Source organism: Pogoniulus pusillus, chromosome 17, assembly GCF_015220805.1.
Source record: "Pogoniulus pusillus isolate bPogPus1 chromosome 17, bPogPus1.pri, whole genome shotgun sequence".
In the NCBI taxonomy this organism is placed as follows: domain Eukaryota; kingdom Metazoa; phylum Chordata; class Aves; order Piciformes; family Lybiidae; genus Pogoniulus; species Pogoniulus pusillus.
The window spans coordinates 6,622,712-6,647,452 of record NC_087280.1 but is presented as its reverse complement, the minus strand read 5'-3'; the positions used below and the strand labels follow the sequence as shown (position 1 = coordinate 6,647,452).

The 24,741-nt window shown below is 40.7% G+C and overlaps 1 protein-coding gene across 2 annotated transcripts in view; it reads right to left on the bottom strand.

The window, feature by feature from the left end:
• Window positions 1-24,536, bottom strand: part of ANXA2 (annexin A2) — a 28,500-nt gene extending 3,964 nt beyond the window's left edge. Inside the window, exons 1-9 of one of the 2 annotated variants that reach the window (XM_064157439.1) lie at window positions 24,485-24,536; window positions 17,356-17,415; window positions 13,435-13,534; window positions 9,078-9,172; window positions 5,863-5,976; window positions 2,800-2,890; window positions 1,439-1,518; window positions 1,051-1,110; window positions 428-521 (exon numbers count right to left, since the gene is read on the bottom strand). In XM_064157439.1, the coding sequence (XP_064013509.1) occupies window positions 428-521; window positions 1,051-1,110; window positions 1,439-1,518; window positions 2,800-2,890; window positions 5,863-5,976; window positions 9,078-9,172; window positions 13,435-13,534; window positions 17,356-17,403 (682 nt within the window). In that variant the 5' untranslated portion in view covers window positions 17,404-17,415; window positions 24,485-24,536. Of the gene's footprint in view, window positions 1-427; window positions 522-1,050; window positions 1,111-1,438; window positions 1,519-2,799; window positions 2,891-5,862; window positions 5,977-9,077; window positions 9,173-13,434; window positions 13,535-17,355; window positions 17,416-21,980; window positions 22,200-24,484 lie in introns of those variants that run through there. The other variant, XM_064157438.1, reaches the window with a different exon arrangement.
• Between the last annotated feature and the right edge of the window lie 205 nt (window positions 24,537-24,741).

The following is a 24,741-nucleotide window of genomic DNA, read 5'->3' as shown; positions in this document are numbered from 1 at the left end:
GAAAAGCCAAAGAGCTTCTCAAGGTGTCCTGCAGCCACGGTTTCTGCATTTGTAGCATTTTTTTTCCCCTCAATGTACATGGCAAATAATTGAACATTGTTACACCTGTGTAAGAAAGCTCTACACATTCAAGCTGAGATTAACACATTCACAGAATTGTATTTGTTGAAAAAAATCAAACACAACAAAATCCATCCCCACAAACAAAACCCCCCAACAAACAAAAAAAAACCCCAACAGAACAAAAAAGCAAACAAGGTAACAAAACAAAACAAGCAAAACAGCTTAGGCAGCTAAGATTCATGAGACTTCCTATGTTTTATGAGTGCTTTTCATATTCATTTCAATCATATTTGGGACAAAATAGATACTACTTGAGTGTATTTTTCTCTTGCAGGAGAAAAGAAATCGGTCTCCTGAACAGTACCTTTCTGCAGGTGAGGGACACTTCTTTCAGTCATAATATTGATCCACTTGGGGACATCAGTTCCCTTTCTCTTCACGCCTGCGTCATAGAGCTCCTAGGGTTCGAATTAAAAACAAAATCATTAATATCATGAGTTACACAAGAAGCCATCACAAATGCATACAATTTCCTTATCGGAAAACAAGCACTACTACAACTGTATCAGTGGAAGAAACATAAAAGGATACATGATTTGGCAGTCTATCAGGGAAAAATGTAACCTGACTCTAGGACTAATTACTTTGTCTCTACCCCTATCTATAAGCTTTACTCTGTATTTAGTGCTATTTACCCCAACAAAGCTGCACTTAACCAACAGAGATGTAGTACACAAGTGTTAATGGTAAATTCCCTCAATCTTACACAACAACTTGTTTTTAATACATGCAGTTTTTGCAAACTATGTTTCTTTTTGTTAAAGGTTCTCTTTCTCAGTATGTCTAAGGAAAATAAAAGAGAGATTCTGTATAGGTACTAGTGGTATCTAGACTGTAAGTAGCAGATATGCACAGTATTTGTACTCTCAATATCCCCAAAAGCTTGATCAACTTAAAAAACATTTAATGGTCACTACCACCACTTACCCTAGCATCTTGGTCAATCAGCTCATAATCAATCACAGAGGTATCTTCATTCCTTTTGCCCTTCAAACAAGGATAGCAGTGTTTAGAAGAGATTTAGTAGCTAGTAAGCAGTTTGCTATACTCTTTTTTCCTTAATTTTCTGAAATCTGAATTTGCTAAATGATAACAGTATGTTCATCCCCATTATGAAGCTGATGCTATGAATGCTGCATTCCTGTCAAAGTACTTTGTTCTTCAACATTTGAGTATTTTTTTTCCCCCAAAAGACAATGAAAATATAAGGAAATTTAAAACTGAATCAGAAATTCAGTTGTTTCACTGGCAACCACCAGTCACTTACCAAAGGGCAGGCACATCAGGAGAAGTGGAAAACCACCAACAGACCTACCTTGGCCAGGGCAACCATCAACTTGCGGAAGTCACCAGATGTGTCTGAGATAATGTCCTTTTCCAGTTCTGTCTTGTACACTAGGAAACAAAAAGTTATTTTCAAGTAAATGGTGTTCTTCGTGTAAAAGAGTATTTGCAGAAGAGTTGCTAATTACTGTGTGTTATGTGCACAAACAGATACAATTTAAGTCACATGTGGAAGACAATGAAAACTAATGCATGCTTGCATGCAATGAAACCAACATAGCTACCAATAGTCATGACAGCTCCTGTGTTATCAAAGTCTTCCATGGAAAGATAACAGGAAAGCCAGAAACTATTCAAAGGAAAGGAATATTGTTTTAAGCTCAATATCCTTTTAAAACATTCTTAGCTACCAATAGATGTTTGCTTGTGTGAGAAGCACAGCATTTTTGGCCTTCTCCACTCACAATTTATTACTGGACAAACACAATGTGAATGTAAAATATAAAAAGCTCTTATGATCAAAGGACTGCTGTATGTGATTCTGCTCTGGTGTCTAAACATTCTCTTTGCTTTCCAAGTGGTCATATTCTCTTGCTACAAAATCATATTATCTCTTCTTTAAAACAGCAAACTAATCTACAGAAGCTATATGCTCTTTGCTGACACATACTGTTGTGTTTTTTTCAGAGCCAGCCATTAAGAATACATTGGTGTTGCTTGTCCTTTTTACTTAGCACCTTATCAGCATTGTTTGGCAACTATTAAGCATTAGCACACAGCAGTTTTCTGCACTTCAGGCTATTTGTGATAGAGCTCAACTCTAAAGCTCAAGGAAACAAACAGGCACTAGACAGCTGCACTACTAAACTGTGATAAACCCAACCAGAATGGCCAATACAAAAATATAAGGAATATTAAAGGAAATGATCATTCTTATGTCTACTTACAATTAATTAATTATAGGTTGAATCATATAACATGATTTAGAAATTTAAAAAGCAGGATATATGCTTTTATTAAGTTTTATTTCATGTATTTTCTAACAGGTGTATCAAATAAACTTACAAGCATGCTTCCATAGATTTCAGATTCACCTATGTAGTAGATAACTGGTCCTAAAATCCATAAATCTAATATCATCAATTCTGTTACTATGCATGGAATACATGTAAGTAAACATTCTCCAAATCGTTTGCTACCAAGCAACAAGATGCAACTATATAAACATACAAATATTCAGGGCACTAGTGCAAAAAAGTGTCTTACGTCCAGGTGCCAAAGAATCAAAGAAGTTGTGTAATAGGCTCTAGCAGTAACTTCACACTGAAGGGAACTTATCCAAGTCACTTAGTGTGAAAACATACTACACTGAAACTTTAAAAGTAAACTTACTTTCCCTGTAGACTCTGTTAATTTCACAGAGCTCCTGATTTGTTCGTGAGCAGATGATTTCAATAAGTGTGTCTTCATCAGTTCCCAGGCCCTGCAACACATACATAAGTCACTCAGGTGCTAGAAATAAAAAGGCATACTTGAATGGTTTAAAAATATTTCACAGACATCTCCTTTCTCCTGCTCATACAGTTTCACAACCGTTCAGGGATATTTTTTGCTAACTGTGCCTGAGAAGGCCCAGATGGAACATTTTTAGTTGCCAAATACTACTCCAATAGCTTTGAGATACTGTAGATATCATCTCTGGGCAACGTGCATTTGCTGCGAGTGCCACACTCAGCAGCCTTCCCACCAGCATAACTGCATGAAATCAACCTATCACAACCCATGTCTGACTTTTCTGTTCACTGAAAGCATATGAAGGAAATCTGATTCTCAGCTGTAGAGGGACAGCCAACAACCTGTTCTTCACTGCTTCCACACTTCCCTCCAATATCCCTCTTCACAATAGATACAAAGCCAAAGATAATGTTATCATTAGCCTTGGCCTTGTCTTCAAATCTGCAAATATTTAAGCATGCTCTGATTTTCCAGCTAAAGCACCTCTTAAATTGTCTGTATTTTCCACATACTTCACAATGCACAAACCTTGATGAGACATCATTACTGTTTGCTATGTTATTACCAAGAAATAAAAATTAATTTAGCTTGATAAACTAATTTTTTTTTAAACTATTTGAATAAATTGAGAGGCTTTATATAAAATATATAAATTATATAAAATTTTTGAAAGCCACTTTTGTGATCAAGATCAATAATCAGTACTTTGAACTAAGCTGCACTACTACAGTTTACAGAAGTTCTATAGATACTATCACAGAAATTACAAAGTACAACAAATGTATCAGGTATTAAACCTTGTAACTACTCACATGCTCCAAAACAATGTAGCTTGATCAATGTCCTCCAAGCTGTCCAATTATTTTATATAGATTAATAACAAAAACAAAAGAAATTGTTGCTAACAACATTGCAATGGTCTCACTCTTGCTGCTGGAGAAAGACAGGAAACTCTGAAGGACAGACTTGGAACATAGGACTACCTTGGATGAGCTGAAGATGCTTCTCTCTTGTGAGACCACTAAGGATGTTTGGGTTATCAGCTGGTAAAGCCATCTGGCAGCCAGATGCCTCAGTATTTTGCAAATATTTTTTTTTCCTTTAATAGACTCCACTGCTGGCTCCACTGTTTTAGTTCTTACCTACCAATGAATCATGTTCACACTAACTTTATTACCCTCATCTTCCAGCATCACCATCAGACAGAAAACACACTCTTGTGCTTCCTGTTAGGATGCTGTTATGTCCATCTGCAACAGAAAGGCATTTGTACGTGGCAAAAATGGGCATGGTTTCCACAGGATTCCAAGAGGAGTGTGATGAGTAGTATCTTGGGAAAACTCATGCTTGCAGTCTTTCACATGTGGAAAATGGAGGTAATTATGTGGAAAAATACCTCCTTGGAAAAGCTGTCTCTATCGAAGGGGGGAAAAAAGAGAAAAAAAAAAAGGACAAGAGGACTGAACTCAAAATTTTATAAATATTGATTTATAAAAAAAAATAAAATTAGGAAAACTGCCATAGAGGGGTTCTAATAGGTATGTGGAGAAGAAATGCAAGTTGACAACATTTATATTTTTCTAAATATTTTATAAATACTTTGTAAGAATGTGTACCAGGAAAATAAGAAACTCCTCAGCAGTAACTCTGCTTTGTCCAACTTGGATTTCTGTTTTCATGGCTTATTATGCTCTGTGTATTGTGTGGAACTTAAGCTCAGGCAAATTCAGAGCATTACCTAGGAGGTGAGAACAGCTGATCTATATAGGAAATAAAACGCTCTACAACTGTGGCACCTCTGAGGTAATGGCTTGGTCTTTTGGTGTAAATACAGCATAAGTGCCATATAAGTACATGGTCATCTTAAATACAACAAATCAGATGCAAGACAAAACAAACCCTAAAACCACAAAACCAAAACCAAAAACAAGCCAAACTCAAACTTATCTTAGAGTAAATTAGGAGTAGCCTCTATTTAAACCAGAAGAGGGCAGCATGAGATTATTCAAAGAAGGATTTGGCCCATAATTAAAGAGTTAGCATCTTCCTACTGGGTTGGTTTTCAGATGTTGGAGGTTTGAGGAAGTTTTTGTGGGGTTGGTGGTGGAGGGCGTGTTTTTGTTTGCTTGCTTGTGCATTTAACTGACTTTTCATAGGGTCGAGAAATTAGTTGGGCTTTTTATGTCTTCTTTGGAATTTCAAATGACATATTTTAATACTTGGTTTTTTTATTGTTTAAAAAAAAAAATTAACTCGTCGAGAACATTCATATTTTAAGTGATGGTGATAAATACAAATTCCCAAACCTGATTTTGCCTTGGAAGGTGATTGCATGGGCACCTCTCAAGGCCTAATTTCAGTGACCTGCAGACTGGCTATTTCTAAACTACCAATCTATTTCATGTTTGCCTGTGTTTGCAGAGGACTGAACACAGAGACTCAGTACCGTGCTGTTTCTCCAGAGACTGCTTTTGATGCCGTCCCCTCTTTGTGTTTTACACAGAGGCAGGTTTTGTACAGGATACTCTTTCAAGATCAATGATATGATTCAGTAACTGTAAACTACTATTTAAGCCTATAAAGGCTAGCAGAGGATTTAATGGCTTCAGCTAACATCTGCTTTCTTAGTGATTTTTTGCAACTATGAACCTGTATATTGTTTTTAAGAGCACTTTACTGGTTGCAAAGCAGCAATTACTCAGAGCAGAGCCTATGAATTATTCTTGATCTGATGACAACTATTTCTTTACTTAAAGAAAGGATTTAACTATCAAATGGTTCCAGAATGTCTGCAATTTTAGATGCAGCTGGATACTTAAACCGCAGTACTTAAAAAACCCAGTAATCAGAGGACATGGTAGAAAACTGTAGCCTTGGATATGAAATCATTCTTGAGACAGGGATATCAGACAAACATACTTAATTTCCAGGCTCATTTACCTTCATGGCAGCTTTCAGTTCAGAGGCATCATATTGTGCTGGTGTCTTCAGCAAGCCCAGAATCACTGCCTCCAAATGACCTGAGAGAGCAGATTTGAGTGCTGCAGAAAGTTCCTGTAAAAAAGGAGGGATGATGGGGAAAAAAAAATTAAAGACCACTTTTGGTCTCCACAGAATTTAGGGTATAGTTCTGTAAGTCTCCAAGCCTACAATAGTGTTTCTTACACAATTGACAAGGAAACAGAAGATAAAGAGCTTTTCTCGTGCGAAAACCTAAGAAATTAGGGCCAAGGAACTTAATTTCATCCTCCAAAACCATGAAGAAATCCATTGGAAGTGCTAGGAAGCATGGTGCAGCCACATCTGAACAGCTCCACTCCAGTCTTGTAGGACTGGCACTTCACTGGAGCCAATACGCACAGATGATCTGAGATTCACTCATTGGGGTCTCCATCATACTGCTGTAGTTTTCTCAGTAGTGCTATATTATTTATGTTTTTTCCTATTATCCCACTTCTTTACTAGCCAAGATTTCAGAAAATGGAGTGCACAGTTATTCCACTGTACAGGCCCAGGTCACAATCAGCTAGCTGAAGGAAAAAAAAAGTTCATCCCCAAGCATAGAAAAATGATTCCTGTCTTCAGGGAAACTGTCATAAGAGCGCAGACGAAGCCTCTACTGTTGATTGTCAATCTATCTTAGAGAAAGAAAGAGTCATGTATGTTCACTTTGCAGGATGTGTGCAAAGCTCCAGCAAATAAAGTTTTTTTTAATGGGTTTCAGATGCAATGTGAATAATGCCAATTAATCGGCTGCACTGTAGCATAGTTAAAGTTGAAATCCCCAATATCAAGTCTGGGGTTCACACAGATCAATGTTTCCCCCTAAGATGAAGTCTGTAGCATTCAGAAAAGAATTGCTGTATTTCAACTACTGGTTCCAAGAATAACAACTGGTAAGCTTGAGAGGCAGATGAAGAGTGGGGAGAGAAAGTGACCTCAACAAAGTTGCAGTAAAGTTTGTAGCAGAGAAATAAAGAGCCAAGGCACTTATTTAATTCCAGAGTCTCCCATTTAATCCAGGGCACTAATATATGCTAATACTGTGTGCACCTAATGACCAATAGAATGAATAGGGGTGTTGGAATGTTTTATTACAGTAATTCAGTCCTGGGTACAATGTCCCATCATTTATTCATATGAAAACAAGTTCCTCAGACATCAGCTGAAACAGCAAAGATAGCATCTGCCCTCATATTAGCTTCTGGAGAAATAAGGTCTTCTCCCTGCAGGATCTCCACTTGGACATTCTTTGCCATGGCTAGGAATGCTCTGAGAAACAAGTGGGAAGCACATAACGGACAAGTAGCCTTAATTCATAAATAGTAAAGAGAAAGGTTTTCACTGTGTGTTCCAAATCAGCAGTTAATTTCATAGTCAAGAGATTATCTGCAGCAGTTAGGACTGACCAGATGCTGTACACAAAGGCACATATGTAGAACCCCCAGTGTTTGCTGGCAGTTTGATTAGCACTTGTGATGGGGAAATGCTACACAGACCAAACACTGCTCCTCAAGATAACCAATAGTCTCCATTAGAAACTCAACTCTAAATAATGAAAATAGAGACAGATCTGCCACTTTTTGAAATTATAATAGTCTACTAAGAAATCCTGCAACACAGAAGGAACAGCCTGGTGCGATACAACACATTGCCAGAAGAAATGGCACAATCTATTGCCAAAAAAAACCCCATGAGATCACCTACGTGTCTTTTCATGTTCCACTCCTCCCTCTCTTGCCTTTCATTTTTTTATTTCACTGAGCTCTTTCCACTGCAAATTTGTACTGTTTCTATAAACTCTTTTTTTGCTGTGACACTGGAATTCAGTTTGCCCTTGGGTGAGAGCAAGTAAAAAGGTGAGAGAGGGAAACAGATGAAAAAAAGTTGCAGATTTTGACTGTGCATTTTTGTAGTCATGCAAAACATTCAGCTAAGTTTCAAGTGACACATTTCAGTGCTAGGGTGCCCTTCTCCAGGTGATTCTGCCAATGCCCACAAGGTGTGACTGCCAAGGTGCAGACGTGCACACATACTTGTGTCCAACCTGTGTGTGCCTACATCAGCCATGCATAAAAAACAGTGAATCTCCAAAATTCAATTCTAGATTTACATTTTGTTTCAGTTGATCATTCTGAGCTGCTATTGAAGGATTAGCATTTGGGGTCTGGCAAACCTGAAAGAGATATAATCACTGTAATTCTAACTACAGAAATATCCTGGTTTTCATGAGCATACAATTCCAACTATAGTACAACTCTCAAAACTTCAAAAGCCAAGAGAACATCTCTTGTCTTCCAAATCAAAAGACCCATTACGTAGAAATCTGCAGACACTTTACCGACTTATGTCCATCAACAGATTGGTACCTAAGGTATTTCTAAGAATAATATCTAATGATAGTTCAACTTGTTGTAGTCACTCCAGCGTTTGTACCACAACTGAACAGTTTTTGCTCATTTAAGTAAGCTTTGCCAGTAAACCCAGAGTATTTCCTTTATGCTGAGTTGTCTCAACCAAACCCTTCCAAAACATACCGGAATAAAAGAAAAATCCACTAAAGCATCTCCCTTTTATCTCTTCCTTCAAACGGAGGCATTTCACATCAATGACTTTTCACTGTTGTTTACTGTATTCCACCAGGGAATCCTGTGGCTGACAGGCTGGCTGTTATGTCACCTGTTATGATTTCTGGAGGTACTAGGAAACCACTGTCTCCCCAACAGACAGGAATATCAGACAGGTTTCTGTCCCAGTTATGCATACTCAACAAATCTGGAAGTCACACCAGTCCTCAGTTGTGACAGCATGGACAAAGTAGACACATCTTTCATTTTAGTGAAAAAATAAACCAAATAATACTGGAAAGAAGCCAGAGAGTTGTGGTCAATGGGATGAAGTCTAGTTGGAGGCCTGTGACTAGTGGGGTCTCACAGGAGTCAGTACTGGGACCAGTTCTGTTCAATATATTCATCAGTGACCTGGATGAGGGCACAGAGTGCACTGTCAGAAAGATAACACCAAACCGGGTGGAGTGGCTGCCACACCAGAAGGTTGTGCCAACATTCAGCAAGACTTGGACAGGCTGGAGGATTGGACAGGGAGAAAAATCTGTCCACAATAAAATTACTCAGTATTTCATAATATTTTCTTACCTTTTTGGTTCTCCTCTGATAGGCAAACGCAATATCCTGCCTCTGTTCATTGCTGCGGTTTGTCAGGATGTTGATGATGGTGACTTCATCCACACCTAGACAGACAAAAGACAAAGAATTGAAGAAGCTTTCTTGATACTGTTCTCTGTGTATTAATACAGTCTTCAACATTCAAAACACAGCATATGTGCTGCCTGGAGCAGAGCTCAACAGTTCTCTTCAGCTGGCATGTGTCACGTCCTGGCCTTGGAGAAAGGGCTCCAAAGTTTTGATGTGTAGACATTGGTGTACAGAAGCACATACACACCTCAACAAAAGCTAGTTTGTGACCACCTTTGCTACTTCTTTTCTTTGTCCCAGTCCAAAAATGGTCACACACAGACAGATGCACAAACCACAGCAAAAGCCTACATCTTCAGCTTTTTAGTAAATTCTACATTTAAGCCATTCTTGGCATTAAAAAAAAAGCAAATGACATCTTGAAGTTTTATCACAATTATGAATGATTAGAAGCCCACAAATGACTGCATTAAAGTTTAGTATTCATATGCTTAAAGAAATTAAAAAAACAACTCATTGCTCTGGAATTTAATGGAAAACAAGCACTTGTATTTCACACTTGGGAATCATGCTGCATGGACAGGATGCTGACTCACATCTGCTAAAGTGGAGTGGAGCAGGAGAGCAGCTCAAACTTTTCACTGTTCACTAAAAAACTACAGAGTAGTGAAACAATTTTTTTTTCCCCAAATTCATTCTGGCTGGACAGATTTTATCTGTGCATTTCTATCAGTGAGCAACTGAAAATTAGACATTGTGGCTTACTCTAAAAAAATCAAACCCAAACACACCAAAAAACCCAATATCACAAAAATATTTGTTGCCAATGGAAAGGTGTTTGAGATGGGATTAATAACAACTCTCTGATTAATAACAACTTTAACAAGATAAGATATGTTATTAAGACTGCAGTGTTATGGCTTAAACAACAAACAAAAAGGGAATTAACATCACCAAAGGTAGAAGTGTGTTTAAAATACATGGAATCACAGAATGGTAGGGCTTGAAAGGGACCTCTGGAGATCACCCAGTCCAAGTTCCTAGCTAAAAGTAGGGTCACCTAAAGCAGGTTGCACCAGAAGGCATCCAGGTGTGTTTCGCAAATTTCCCGGAAGGAGACTCCACAGAGGAGCTGGCACTGGACCTGAATTTTTATGGGCAAAACCAACAGCACCCTGAATTGAAAGGAACCTTAATGGACATTCTGTTAGTAGCCTTCTAGTTTGTTAGTCTCTTCTATTTAGGCCCACATACTATAGCAAACCTATATACAGGGCACAAAGGAGTATTATACAGAAACTAAACAGTCTTTTGTGCCATGCAGCAGAAAGCCAATATTTACAGACAACATGCTTAGGCACTGGATGAACTCAGAGAAAATCTGAATAGCATAGATATGGAACTGACACAGCACGAACATGTATTAGAAAAAAGAACAAGCTATAACTGTAACAAGTTATTTGCATTGCATGAACTCTAAATTCACTACAAACTGCTTTTCTCTCATCTAGAGCCCTTTTCGCCCATCTGCCTTTCTAGGCTGCTGGATATAGGTAAGCCCCTTGCATTTACCTCAACAACTCCACTCAAAGACCAGCAAAGGGCTAGACAATAAATTTGTGCAGTACAGTTTTTGCAGATAGACTTATGCCACAGTGAATATGTTACAGTATTTACCAGAGACTTCACAATCCATGGCTAACTTTTGAGGCATTAATCTGAAGAGGGTGAATGAAAGTTGCAATATTTAGATACGCAGAGCAGAACAGTCAGACACTCCACACCTAAAAACAACACCTGAAACAAATGCAAGGCCACTAAAGTAAGGTTTACCCATTTTACACCCAGCCACTAAAATGGAAATTCATGACAGAGCCATGGAGTTTGCATTACTGGGAAAGTGGTGGATAATTAATCAGATGGAAAGTTTTGGAAACAGGCCTGCCCTGACTGCAAATCCCATCCTTGCATACTGTCAGCATAAAAATGCAGAAGGTATCCCCTAATGATTTCTCCCAGAGGTAAGGCTCCACGGGATTCAATTTCCATAGTATTGCTATAAAGGACACAACCTGAAAGACTGTTTAGATGACTGTGAAATACAGGCCCATTATAGCATGCAAAGACCTAGATTTCTGAACCAAAGAAAAGGCAAGGAGTCCTTTATCCTGTATACAGTGAAGCCCTGAAAATACTTGGTTCTTATGTCTGTGTTGTTTGAAAACTCACCACCTCACAAAGAGCTTGACCATGCATTTTTAACCGGTCATATCTTTCTCAGTGTCTTTAACTAAGACAAAGAAGCCATGTCAGTCCTTACAACTGCTTACTTCTGCCTTCCACATACAGTGCAAGCTGAACATGAAGAGAACTGGGGACAGGAGATCTGCTGTGGGAAGGCAGCGTTTGTTCATTATATTTGTAGCTCAAAACCTATGAAGCTCCTTCCCTGAAATGTTGTAAACTGTTTTATTGCAGAAGAACTTCCCTGGGCATCTCTTCACATCACTGTCAGCAGAAAAACAGTTCTTGTGCGGATGATTCAGTATTTGTATTTGGGGAAAAAAATCACCACGTATTTCACAGAATTTGTATTTTTAGTACATTTTCTGAATTACTAAATTAAAATATCTCATAACCAAGCATTCATTGTGCAAAGGATGTGCCTGGAAGATACATCCGAACACTCTTGCTCTTTATTCTCCCCAGGAGCCAGTCTTTATGGTAGAAGATGAAGATTCAGTATTAAAACCATAAAGAGATCCTTCCCAGAAAAGCTGCCTTCTCCAAAACACTCCTGGATAACAAGCTAATAAGCAGAAATATGCTCAATCCCACAATGTCTAGGTCCACAAACGTGTTTCCTTATTATTTGCTCAAATGGTTGGGAATCATTTCTGTAACAAAATGTTCCAGGCATCCTAAACCCAATCTCAGCAATTGCTTATCTTTGCTGGAAGTAAAAAAACAACAGGAGCCTGACTTTCCTGACTGGAAAAGCTTTTGTACTGTCTAGGATATTGCCATTTCCTTCTGCACTAATTAATAGTTTCAGTGTTAAAAATGTGTAAATTTGTACCTGTCCTAAAAATCTGATGGTCTAACTTGACATGTTTAGGTTTTGCCCTGTAATTAGGACTGTGAAAAATCAAGCCTAGACAAAACTATGTCAAAGCAAAGCATCTTCTGCCAAGCACGATGACATTTACTCCTCTCTTGCAAGGGAATTTGAAAAAATTAAACCAAAAGACACAATTATTAAAGTAGGTTCCGTTCTGGTTTTGAATAAGCAGACAGGGATTTCTCCAGTCAGATCTGAAATTTTGTGAAAGGAAGTCCCATGCTTGCTAGGCAGGGGAAATCTATTTTAAAGCAAGTCAGACATGCTTTGTTGGCACTGATGAAAGACTGCATTTCTTTCTGATGAGCAACTGTTTGACTCTCTAAATTTCTCCCTCTCTTGACATGCAGGCAAAAGATTTGGCAGTCCCAGCTATGCCCAGCTGGCTAGGAGGAAGTCTGGAAAGTGTGGCACACCCTTTCTTTGTTACAGAACAGGACAAGAACAGAGCATTGCTGCCCTGGGATTCCCACCAGGGTAATGCTCCACCAGAGCTGTAGTTTGCAGTTCCTGTACTCCTGATTGTTTCAGTGCACCATACTTCTCTGTGTAGCTGCATCTCTCCCCGTTGTGGTTTCCTGTCATTCAGCAAAGTGGTGGATCCTGGCACTGATATAAGCAGATGGAAGCCTACCTGACAAGCCCCTGAAATATGGCAAAGTAATTTCAGAAACTAGATTCTCTTGTTTCTAGGACTTTCTTTTACCCAAAATTGATACAAGATACATGACCATTCAGTTCATAACCCAAAGAAGAAAATGTTCAAACCATCCCTATTCAGCTGTCTGCAGAGCAGAAAGAAAAAAAGAAATGTCCAATCCAATAATCCAGTAGAAATCCAAGATTCAGAGCCATGGAAGTTGACACTTCATTCTTAGCGGCAGAGATAGTAGAATTTGAAGTATTGACAATTCAAGAGAAAAAAAGTGAGCATTTTCAGTGATAACCTTGGCTGCAGACTTCAAAAGTATATTCACTGCACATATTCAGAGAGTTTAAAACCCAACTCGGTCAAGATTTCATTGGTGGTGCCCGAGAGATTTTCCGTCTCCTAAAATAGGTATTCTTAAATAAGGATACTACAATGTTAAGTCTTAAGACACAGTAGCTTATTTTTCTTTATTGTCATCATTCTGTCTTACAAGTGGAATCAAAACCACAGCCCACGTTCCTCACCTTTGGTCTTGATGGCTGTTTCCAGGGCTGCAGCATCCCGGTCAGCATCAAAATTTGAGTAGGCCTTAACTGCAGCATAGGCACTTGGTGGGAGAGAATGCTAGAGGAAAGAGAACACACCTGGAAGTTAAATCATGTAATCTTATCCATGCTGCAGTAATAACATACATGCCTCTTCATTAACTGGTATTGAGCCAAATTTTAAAACATAAGAACTACCACTGGGTATCTGTGGAAATTAAATTCTACTATGAGCTGCTGAACTTCATTCTCCTGATGTGTTTTGTCCATGCCTTGCTTATTAGAACAAAGAATATATAGATATAATATATTATTGCAGCAAAAATCTAACACAAGTTTACACACTAAACTTCAGTCTCCTAAAAGTCCAGAGTTCTCTGACTAGATCAGAAGGAAATTGATTACAGAAAGCTAATTTAAAAAATGTTAAGTCCAGAGTATTTTAGGTTTGAAGCTGATACTTTACTTTGGATTACATGCTACAAAATAAAAAAAAAAATAAAGTCTTTAAAGGCATTTTGATCCAGAAAGCAGAAGTTAATCACAATCTCCCTTTGAAAATGTTTAAACTTTGTACCTGCACTCGCTTGGTTTAAACAGCACCAGGCTAACAAAACCAAATGATGTTCCAAATCATCTCTGCAAAGAATAACAAGACTTGCAGGTAAGTTCACTTATTTAACAGCTTCAACATGTAAAAAGTTAGCAGATGTTATCAGCTGCTTATGCCCTCTCCTGAGGATTGTGGCTTCAAACGGGAGGTCATCAGAACGGAGATTCAACTCTTCTCTACTGCATCCCTGTAAGCCAACAGTTCAGCTCGTATCACCTCCCATGGGCAAGTTAAACTACACCACAGACTTTCATACAAACAGCTGAGAAATACCCACAAATCCCACTCTGCTGAGTTCAGAGACCCTGACTTCTGGCAAAAAGGTGCACACGTGGCTAACATCTGGAATTACCACAGCAGTTTCTTAAGTGAATGAATTACCAAGCTTTCTTTATAAAGATAGTTTTGTTTCAGTCCCTAACCCCAACAGAGAGTGGTTCATAAACAGGACTTAATAGGACCTGGAGGATCTATTTGCATGCCAATTGTTAAATGCAGGATAAACTTCAACTAAAAGATTCCACGGGCTTTGGCTGCACTTGATTCTATCCTGTAGAGATCACACTGTCCTGAACAGATTTCTCTGGCAGCAACCACTGTGCCTTCTTGAGATAATCTGTGTTACCCTGTGGAGACGGGAAGTCAAAAAGGCACTGATAAACTGAACCATTCTTTTCTTTTGTCTCTTATGATCAGCTCTATCTAGCAAAGTGTCCCCAGTCTGGCCCACATACATACCACAAAACATAGCCTTTCCTGTTAGCAGATCAAATTGTTAATAGAAACAGCAAATGAAGATGCACAATGCAGCCTCAGAGAAGTATATGCCTGAAAGATTCTTAAAGCAAAGCTCATTAGGAATGCAATCATGTGGCACCTCTAATTAACTGGCTCGGTACCTCTCCTTCCACTCAGCCCAAAGTATTTCCTGAGACATTTGGGAGAGTATTTTACTGTATCATGATATAAGCTGAGAAAATACATAGCAATATATTCGCAATTTGAGAGCTTCCACCCAGCACATGCAACAAATTGGATTCAGACCTCCTGACAGTGACCAAAAGACCTGGGAAGAGACATGTATATATGTAATATATAAGCATAGATTAGCTTCTGTTCAACTCCCTCCTTTCCTTAAAAGGAGGAGACAATATGAAGCTAAAGCAAGGAGGTCACCTTCTTCAGCTGGTAAAAAATCCATCACTATAGCACTGATGCAGAATGCAAAATCTCATTATTGCACAAGGCAGGACTCAGGCTCATCTTGTGATGTCCCAAGGATATAAACTTTTTTTCTGAGAGCAAGTGTTTGAAGTACTGTGTTTAAAACCAGCTAGCTGCCTGAACCATCATTTAGGGGAACAGGACAAGTCCTCTACACCAATTAGATACTCAGTAATTGAGGCTTCTACTCCAGATCTACAGAACAAATCAACTGCCTCCTATTTCTTAGGCTTGGGCAGGATTTCTGATGAAAATGCTGCATGGAACAGTATTCAAACCTGACTTTTGCAACTTCTTGCAAACATCACAGAAGAAACATTTCTGCCCTTGAGAACAGATTGCTCAAATATTCTGAAAGTAATTCTCTGTTGAAACAAACACAGTCAAAAAATCTGAAGAGATGACTGCTCTTGCAGTACAAATCAGCTTTGCCACTTACCTACAGTGCACTACCCAGTTCTTTCCAACAGCTCTTTCCTAAGTGGTATAACTTATTTTGCAACAAGTATGTGGCAGGGCACTCCCCACTCTCTGTCTCTGGAGGTCTGAACGGGGTGCAAAACTGTTTTCCCTACCCCCACCTCTGGCTCTGGGGGTTTGGAATGGAGAAGTAGGTGAGATGCTGCCTCCTCCTCCCTTGCGGGCTTGAATGGAGAAGAGCAAATCACCCCAGCACATATATATGACAACTGGAGACACTGACTAGGCAGACCTTGAAGAAGGAGGATCTTGAAGAAAGCTGAGGAGACAGTGCACAGTTACCACTTTCAGATGGCTACATCATGTCTTGCCCCTGGAAGGACCTGCCTCTACTGTAAACCGATGCTGTTCATAGGAACAGGCTGAGCAGTTTGGCTTTTTCCAGCGCTGCTAAGGCAGTGCTGCTTCACGAGATTTGCCTTGTGGAAGCTGCACCTACAGACAGGTTTATTCGCATTCAACTCACTGCTGCATGGATCCACAACTAGATTATCATTTGCAGCTCCAAATACTGCTGCAAAGAAGTCACTATCTCCAAATTCTACTCTGACATGAGTAGATCAGACTATCCCTAGGGCACTGGGCTGCCATTTATTTATAAGTGGGGCAAAGCTATTTTGTGGCTTAAGCTTTTCCCATTTTCTGATTCTCCTAAATTACTAAAATTGCCCATAAGCACCCTTGTGAAGATTTTCTGACCCAACCAGAACCCAAATTTTAACTAGCCTGTATATGGTTTGTGGGTGGGGCTTTTCCAAAATAAAAATAACTACATATTTTTCTAATTCCTGCCTCATTCATTGCCCCAACTAATTCAAAGTAACAAAACCAGGCAAAATCTTATCTTGCACCAAGCTCCGATCTCCAGTTACAAGCTTTAACATTTAAAAGCACAGCAAATTTATATGCAACATGATGAAATAAGGCATGGATAGGATTCAATTCCCCTTCAGTGACATTGGCAGAACCACAAATTCATCATGTGATACCCTGACACTACACTGGTAATCCTACCATCTAGTGTTGCAACATAAGAAATAAAACTAAGAGAATGTGGTTTTCTAGTATTTCAATAAAACTACCAAGTGCAGATGTGATAGAAAATACACAATAAACCCCGAGATTCTTTAAGCTTTTCAAAAGAGAAAATATTTCAGGAAATAAGCTTTTTCAAAAGGTTTTGGTGACAGCCTCAGTATTTTAATTGTCATTAATTGTCTCTATTTGCAATTGAAAAAAAAATCAGAAGGTATCAGTGAAACCAAATACATTTCCATCTTCTCTTGTCATCCTTAACTCACTTGTTTCTTTGGAAGAAGAAGGGATCACAGATGTGATCTCTTTCATATGGCCTAGCACTACAAATACTGATCATGAGGGTGGCCAGTGAGAAGCACTGTCACTATATCTAGTCACTTCATCTAACTGTCCTATGTTTTACAGCTGCTTTGTGGCTGAAAAGTGCCAATGAGGTCTTTAGTCACTGTAAGTGTGGACTCTCGTGAACTGTTGTTGGTATCAAAAGAAATAGGATGTGGCACTTGAGTAAGACAAACCTTTCTTGTTCAGATAGTAATACTTACATCTCCTTCAAGGCTGAGCTTGCTTAAAATTTCATGGACAGTTGACATCTTGAAAGAATGCTGCAGGGAAAAAAAAAAAGTAGACTTAAAATATACTTACAGTTACATCTGCGTGTTACATAGTATTGAAACATTGCAGGACTATGACAGTCCAATGAACCTTGCTAATCCCAAGCAAGAAAGTGGATGTAGGAGTTTCCAAACCACACCACCATTAATACTGCAAGGCTTTATTTCTACTCCTTAAAAATCAAAATTTAAAAATCTGCATTTTAGACTTAAAACCTATGAACTTGAAAATCTCTACCTTAAAAACAGAACCAGCTAAGCCTACACCTCAGTACCAGGAAAATGATACCAGAAACATTATAGTCAGGCCCAGCACAAAGCCAAAAAAGCAACAAGTAGTAACATTTAAATCAGATGCTCAGTTCCTCAAGCACTCACGGAATAGATTGAAAGTATTTATATTCTTGCAGACCTTTTATAAAATCACAATGCTGTTCAGTCTTTAAGCCTGGACAGAGGCTACAAATGCCTCTAATAGCCTGTGGTTTTGTAGTGGTTCCCCAGGACTAAGAGTCATAGAACAAGTTGAAACCACCACTTAGTGACATGATTGTCAGACAATAAGTAACAAGGACTGGCTTAAAAGGGTTAGTTCCAAAAGTAAGAGTCATTAAGACAATCAAGACAATCAATGTAATTGTTCTATTGCCAGACTCACACAACATCTTGCTAACATACATAAAGAAAAACGGGCAAACCCCCAACCCTGAGCCAGATTATGTACATTGCAGAAATGAATACTGATGTGATATGCTTATGTTACAGGGCTGTGCCTTTTCTCAGCAGGTTCATGGTTAGCATGTGGCCAGAGCTGTATTATGGTTCTACTGGAGCAGTCTCTCAACTAAGGAGGAAATTTTTAACAAAGGTTGTAAGCTGGAGACAATATTTAAGAGGATTGATGTATTCCCAAAATTCTGCTTTCAAATTCCTGTACTGAAAGGACAAAAACTGCCACTCACATTATTTCAAAGTCACCCAGGTGGGCACCTGCAGCAAGCATAATTTTGTCTGTGGAATTAAAGCTTGTTTCTCAGGAATTCTATAACCAAGCTGTAGAGAATATTATCACACAGGGAAGAGTTACTTGCTGAGAGGTAAGAGAAAATGGACAGCAGGATGAGTGATATTTTGCTACCAGATAAGTGAGCCTGGAATCAAAACTGAAATATTTTCAGCCTCAGTAAGTGCTCTGACCAGGTCCCCAAAAGCACCGCCCAGATACCGTGCCCTCTGAACCAACTCCCAGCTACTGTGCAGCCAGTTATGGATATTTTTTCATACTCTCTTTTAATCCTTCATCAGTCATTCTTCTGATAGCATTGGAGCTTTGAGGCAAGCAGTAGTGGCCATTCAGATGAATTTCCCAGACAAACCAAACTCTTCTCCACTCAGTGATCAACCTGAACCCAAGAGCTTGGAGAATGACCAAGAAATTTGAAACAGTTTCTTAACAATGGAAACCTGGTTAAAAGTCTAGCACAAATGTTTAATTTCTGGTTTAGCTCCTGTAAACCTCTTGTATATAGGCAGAAGAGCTGAGAAATTCTCATTTTGAGAAGACAGAGAAAGTGTTACGAGAGTAAAATGAAGAAACACAATTACACGGCTTTCACAGCACACAGAATTGACAACCTTTCATCTTCTGAAGCAACCTAGCTGTAAGTAACAAAAGCGACTTTGAGTAAAAATTAAGATCCTAGGGGAGGAAAAATAAAATGGAGAATTAAAAAAAACCCATCAGTCATGCATCAACTTCTTCAGAGCAGAAAGTCCAACTCAGCCCTTGAAAGACAGGCCGTAGTAAGCTACCTGATATAGTCACTATTAACCAATATATTACTGAGTTATAAATTCTTGCTGTTTGCTCTTAATAAAATGAAGTGTCTAACAATGAGACCTTTGTACTTTGACAGTATCACAACCAATACTAAAGCAACCGAGCAACTGAAGCCCTTTAGTCATGCTTGTCACAAAGAACTAAAAAACACCGGTGAAAGCTGAAGCAAATAAATTGCAGTATAATCTCTCACTAAACAATCACTGAAAACTTTTTGCAAGACTCCTATTTCTACATCAATTTAAAACCACATTGAACCAGGCCTGTTGGAACAAAAATCTTGAACAGAGTCCAGGAACAGAACAAACACACCCTCATGCAGAGCTGGAACTGGGAGGGTCATACCATCAGCACACAACAATGCTATAGCAACTAACCTCCCATCAGCCACAAGTTGGCAAAGGAAAAGAAAAAAGAGGTTTTGCAAGAATTTTTGCAGAGACAGATCTCTACTCGGAGAACAAACACATCTCTTGTCACATCCTGCTTCGTAAGGTACTTGTGTCTGAGAACAGACTCTCACTGTTCTATGACAGACTGATTTTATCTAATGTAGCTTTGACAAGTTCTGGGTGGGTTTGAGCATGCAGATAGATGATACTTGCACTAACTTGTTCTTCCTCATACTGGGAGAGAATTGACTTTAGCCTTCCAGCTGTAAACTAATACTTCAGTGCCTTAAGGCAAGTTTCTACAACTGTTTTTCTCCTGAATTCATGTTATGTAATGCTGAATTATAATGTTACTCTACTAAAAGAGATAGCATCTGTTTTGATGTTGACTCCTACAGTAATCACTGGGTTTGCAATTCTGTTATTATATTGGGCCTAGTCTATATTCAGTACCTCACCTCCATAACTGTTGGCAGACAGAAGAGTGTGTATTTAAAACCAGCCCTGTATCTTAATTCCCAGGGGCAGCTCAGGTACATGACAGCTGAAAAAAACCCCGTGTGATCCATGGGAAAAAGTGTCAGGTATGCACAAACAACCACATTGCTCAATCAGCAGAGTTAGCACTTTAAGAAGCACTTAATATACTCCTGCAGACAGAGATGGAGCAAAGGGTGTTCCCAGATATCTGAGCCAAGGAAACGGCATCCCTGGAATGAGAGAATGAGAATCTCTTTCCCTTGGAACATATTTGTGTTAAGTCTCCAAGAATTAGGGCAAGGCCTTGTTAATAGCAGAGATGAGGGACAGTAAGGAAGATCCACAACATCTGCTGCAAATGAAGTAAGGACTCACAATCATTCATTTGTACACAATGCTAACTGCAACTACGAATGAGCCAGGCTATATCTCCCCAGATCATCCAATGAAAGTTTAACAGATCATTTACAGCCACTACTTGCACAAAAAATTAGCTTTACAGAACAGGATTTCAAAGCCTATTAAATCACACCACCACAAACATACTTTAACCATTCTCTTCCACAGACACTGCTAATAACCCAGAAGATGTTCTCTTCCAGGAAGATGCTTGTGCATACACATTTTAGAACTTATTTCTTCAAATGTAAGTTATTCCTACTTCAGAGACAGTAAAGGATTTTTTCTTATTTACTTTTTTTTTTTTTAATGAACAAAAACCGCTGGAAACTATATTCACTAGAGCTGCTTAGCACAACTGGCTCCACCAACAGAAAGCATACACAAGAATGGACCACTCAAAGGCATAAGAGATTCTTTCGCTCTTGACCTACATGTTTGGGTCTGCACTCCATGCAGATACAGCATTTGAGTACGAACATAAAGAGATCAACTATTAAACAGAATTAAACCTGTCTTGTATACACAACTTAATTCTGCATAACTATCCTGAAATCACTTAACTTTTCTTCCAGTTAAAACAGATCACATTCCTTTGTCCTACTGCCCCTCCTCACTTGAGGACGAGGAAGTGGTGTCCAAGCTGACTCACAATCCAACAGGCAGCAGCAAAATCTCAAGCAAGTCTGATCACAGCCAGGGCAGGATAAGGTGGAAATCTGTGTCCAAGCCATAGCAAGGGTCCACACAGGGCTCCCTGGCCAGCCACGGAGGAGTGCAAAGGCAAACCCCCGGGAAAGTACTGCCTACCCACAACATGCCCCGTACAGGGGCCTCTTTCTTGCCCATGCCAGCGGCTGTGGCTGCATCTGCAGCGGCGCCAGCAGCCGCAGCCACACCCTGGAGGAGAAGGGAAGGGGCCGCTGCCCCAGACCAGACTCTGGGCTCCGCCTGCTGCAGCGCTTCCAGCCTCGCTACAGCTGAGCCTACGCGGACCGCCTCCAGCCGCGGCTCTGCGAGGCTCCGTACTGAAAAGTACAGCATCGTCGTTTAGCCAGCTGAGCCTGCGTGTACCGTAACGAAGAAGTGAGTGTCTGGGGAAGTCTGGAGGAGTTTGGGTCTAGTTCCTCTTTCCCGAGCGCTGCTGCCACACCCAGAGCTGCTGCGGGGCGCTCGGAGCCGCCCGCGGGTACCCGCCTTTGGCCAGCGCCGTTTCGGCGGGAGGCCGCGCGCGGAGAAGCCCCGGGAGGCAGCACCGAGGGAAGAGCCGGAACGCGCGAGGCTCAGAGGCGGCGGCCGCACCCAGCCACCGCCCCGCTCCGCGGCCGCGCAGCGCCTGCTCCGCTCCCGCCGGGAAGCCTCTATTGCTCTCCGTCACCCACCCGCACGCCCGGCCCGGCTCAGTGTTGCATTGCCCTGCTCCGTGCCACCCGGGGAGGGCTCACCTGGCCAGGACAGGCAGGGCAGCTCTAGCGACGGCTCTGACGGCGGCTGAGGCCGGCAATGGCCCGGGCGGGGTTTTGTAGGGCCGGGCAGGCTCTACCCCCTCCTGGCGTGGCGCTGACTCACCCGTCCGCGCCCGCCTCTCGCAGCAGAAAGGGGAGAGGAACGGGGTGGGCATGGGCAGGGCAGGAGCAGCCGCTCCCTCCACATCCGTGTCCCTCAAGGCCCCGTTCCCGTCCTTGAGGGCTGCCCAGGGCGCTCCCGAGGTTGCGGAGGCGGCGTCAGCACCCTGAGGTGCTAGGGCCGGGCTCAGTCCTCGCCCCCCAGCATTGCTGTCCGCGGAGCTGCCCACCTTTCAGGTGCGGGGAAAGCTGTCCCCCCCGCACAGCCCCCGGGAAAGGAGGCCCGGTAGCCCTATCATCAACCCCTGCGCTACTAGAACCATAGCTTGTGTCGGTAGCCCGTGTCTGTGATGGTGCTCGGGCAGGGCAGGGCACCTCATTGCCAGGTGGCCAGCGCACGGTCCAGGCTGCAGCGGGGCGGTCCAGAGTCCCCCCAAGCTGGGCACTCGCCACCACCGAGTCAGAACTGCACCCTCCTACTCCGGGCTCATACAAGGGGAACGGAGCTCGCTACAGACTGCAGCCATAGGCAAGCCTGCTTCGCTCCAACAATCAGAGCAGAGCGCAGAGTTCAGTTGCGAGAAGTCCAGATGACGTCTGCCATAAGTAATAAACGCTGTAAGACCGGAGCACGATCTCTGCTCTGAGGCCCGCTGAATCATGCTCAGATAACCCGAACAGGCATACCACACCCGGGATGGGCTTGGGGGAGGCAAAACCGCTGCCAGTCTGACTAATGAGAAGTAAATCATTGGAGCCTCGATGTTACACTTATCAGTGCGAAAAACAAGATACTTTTAAAAAGGGCAAAGAAGATCACCTTTAGATGTTGTTTCACCACAACAGTGTGGCCTATCTACTGGTGATCAGTCTCAAGAACTTTAGAAAAAGGCAAGTCATCCCTCTCTATTCCAAAAACATACAGTTATTCCTGCCATTTGTGGGTTTTCAGTGCCCCTCAGATGAATGCCTTTAGCTAATCCTTTTCAAGAGTATGGTGTTACTGAGAGAGGTTTTGACTCTCCTAGTCTTTAAAAATTAATAATAAAAAAATCTTGGGTATCTCACTTCAAGCAGTGTCTGTCACTAACAGTTAAACAGACAATTTCCTCCTGCTTTTCAGGTTTCTTAGAAAAAAAAAAATCACTGGCAACTTGGAAAGGGAATTCACAGATCAGAAACAGAGGCTTAAAAGTAACAGCTATTCTGCATTGCAGTATTCACAAGGGGGTTTAAAGAGGGATAAACAAATGAGCAGAAGCCAGACAGCCAATTTGCCTACTAATAGATGCACAATCCCTCAGGGATGTTGTTTTTTTTTTACCCCCATCTCTTGTCAAACATTCTTAAAGCAAAAGCTGAAAAGTGCAATCACAACACTCTTGAGTTGAAAGAAGTTCTTCACACATGTAATATATTGCCAACATACTATTCTTGCACAAAATCTGCTGAGCCACATGTTATTGAATTATTTCCATTTCCTTATTGAAAAAAGAGCAATTTTCTAACTCTGTAGTTCTTACAACTTGAAGTAGCTGATAAACCAGCATTAATGTTGGTTAATTAGATCTTTACATGAACAGTTGGGAAAAAACTTTCAAGTGAACCATTATCATCAAAGCCATATGATCTGCAGCATAAAAAGACTTCCCAGCAATTCCACAGCTTCAGAAATATCCTAATACCCAACTTAATAATCAATTATTCAGACTCATATATGCACCTCGGTTAAAATAAACAGCAGCCTCAGTGAACTTAAACTACCTTCAGGGACTGCTCAAGTGATTTCAAAAGAAAAAAGACTGACAACAGGGAAAGAAAAAGCAACCACATTCAGATTCATGAAGATACAAACATTGTACTCTAACATATTAATTCCTTCAATTGCTCTCCACTTATCTAGGTCAATTGACATCAAAGGCACTTGTAGCACCAGCTGGGGACTCTTCAGTAGTATGAACAGTAGACCACACATTAACACTTTTGGCAGAACGACTAACCATCCTCTAATACCAAGCCCTGGTAATCCTGCCCCTGGAAATATGATATATTCTTCATACCTTTAAGAAAAAACTCTGCAAAATCAATGAATCAAAGGAAGCAGTAGTCAGACTGTGGAAACAGGAAAAGCTTCTGTTATCTGCCAAACAGGGAATGAGAATTCATTCAAGGGGAGGACAGCAACCAAGTGCCTCAATCACTTTTTAAAATGAAAAATAAGCATCTGAGTCATATGGATTTATTTCTGAAGATTTACCCAAAGCCTGGAAGGTTCATACAGCACCAGGGGTTCTAGTCAATGACTGCTGCTTCTGTGCACTATGTTGAAGTAACTTCTGTCAGCATTAGGCTGGATAAGAGATTAGGACAAGGACTGTACTCACCACAAGCCCAGTGTCTCTGCGCCTGCCTTACAGATGGTTCACTGGAAGACACAGCAGCAAGTAGTCTGCAAGTAAGGCAGTTTCAAGAAAGTTTTCAATTTGTCTGCACATTGCTTAGTCCCCACATTCCCTTAAAATATATGCAGAGAAGGTCATATTTCAAATAACTGGCAACTACTTCAGCTGCAACTACCTGTTTGTAATGTCTGTCTTCCTGCATGCTTACCTCAGAAATCAGAGAAGACACTTTCGTTGAC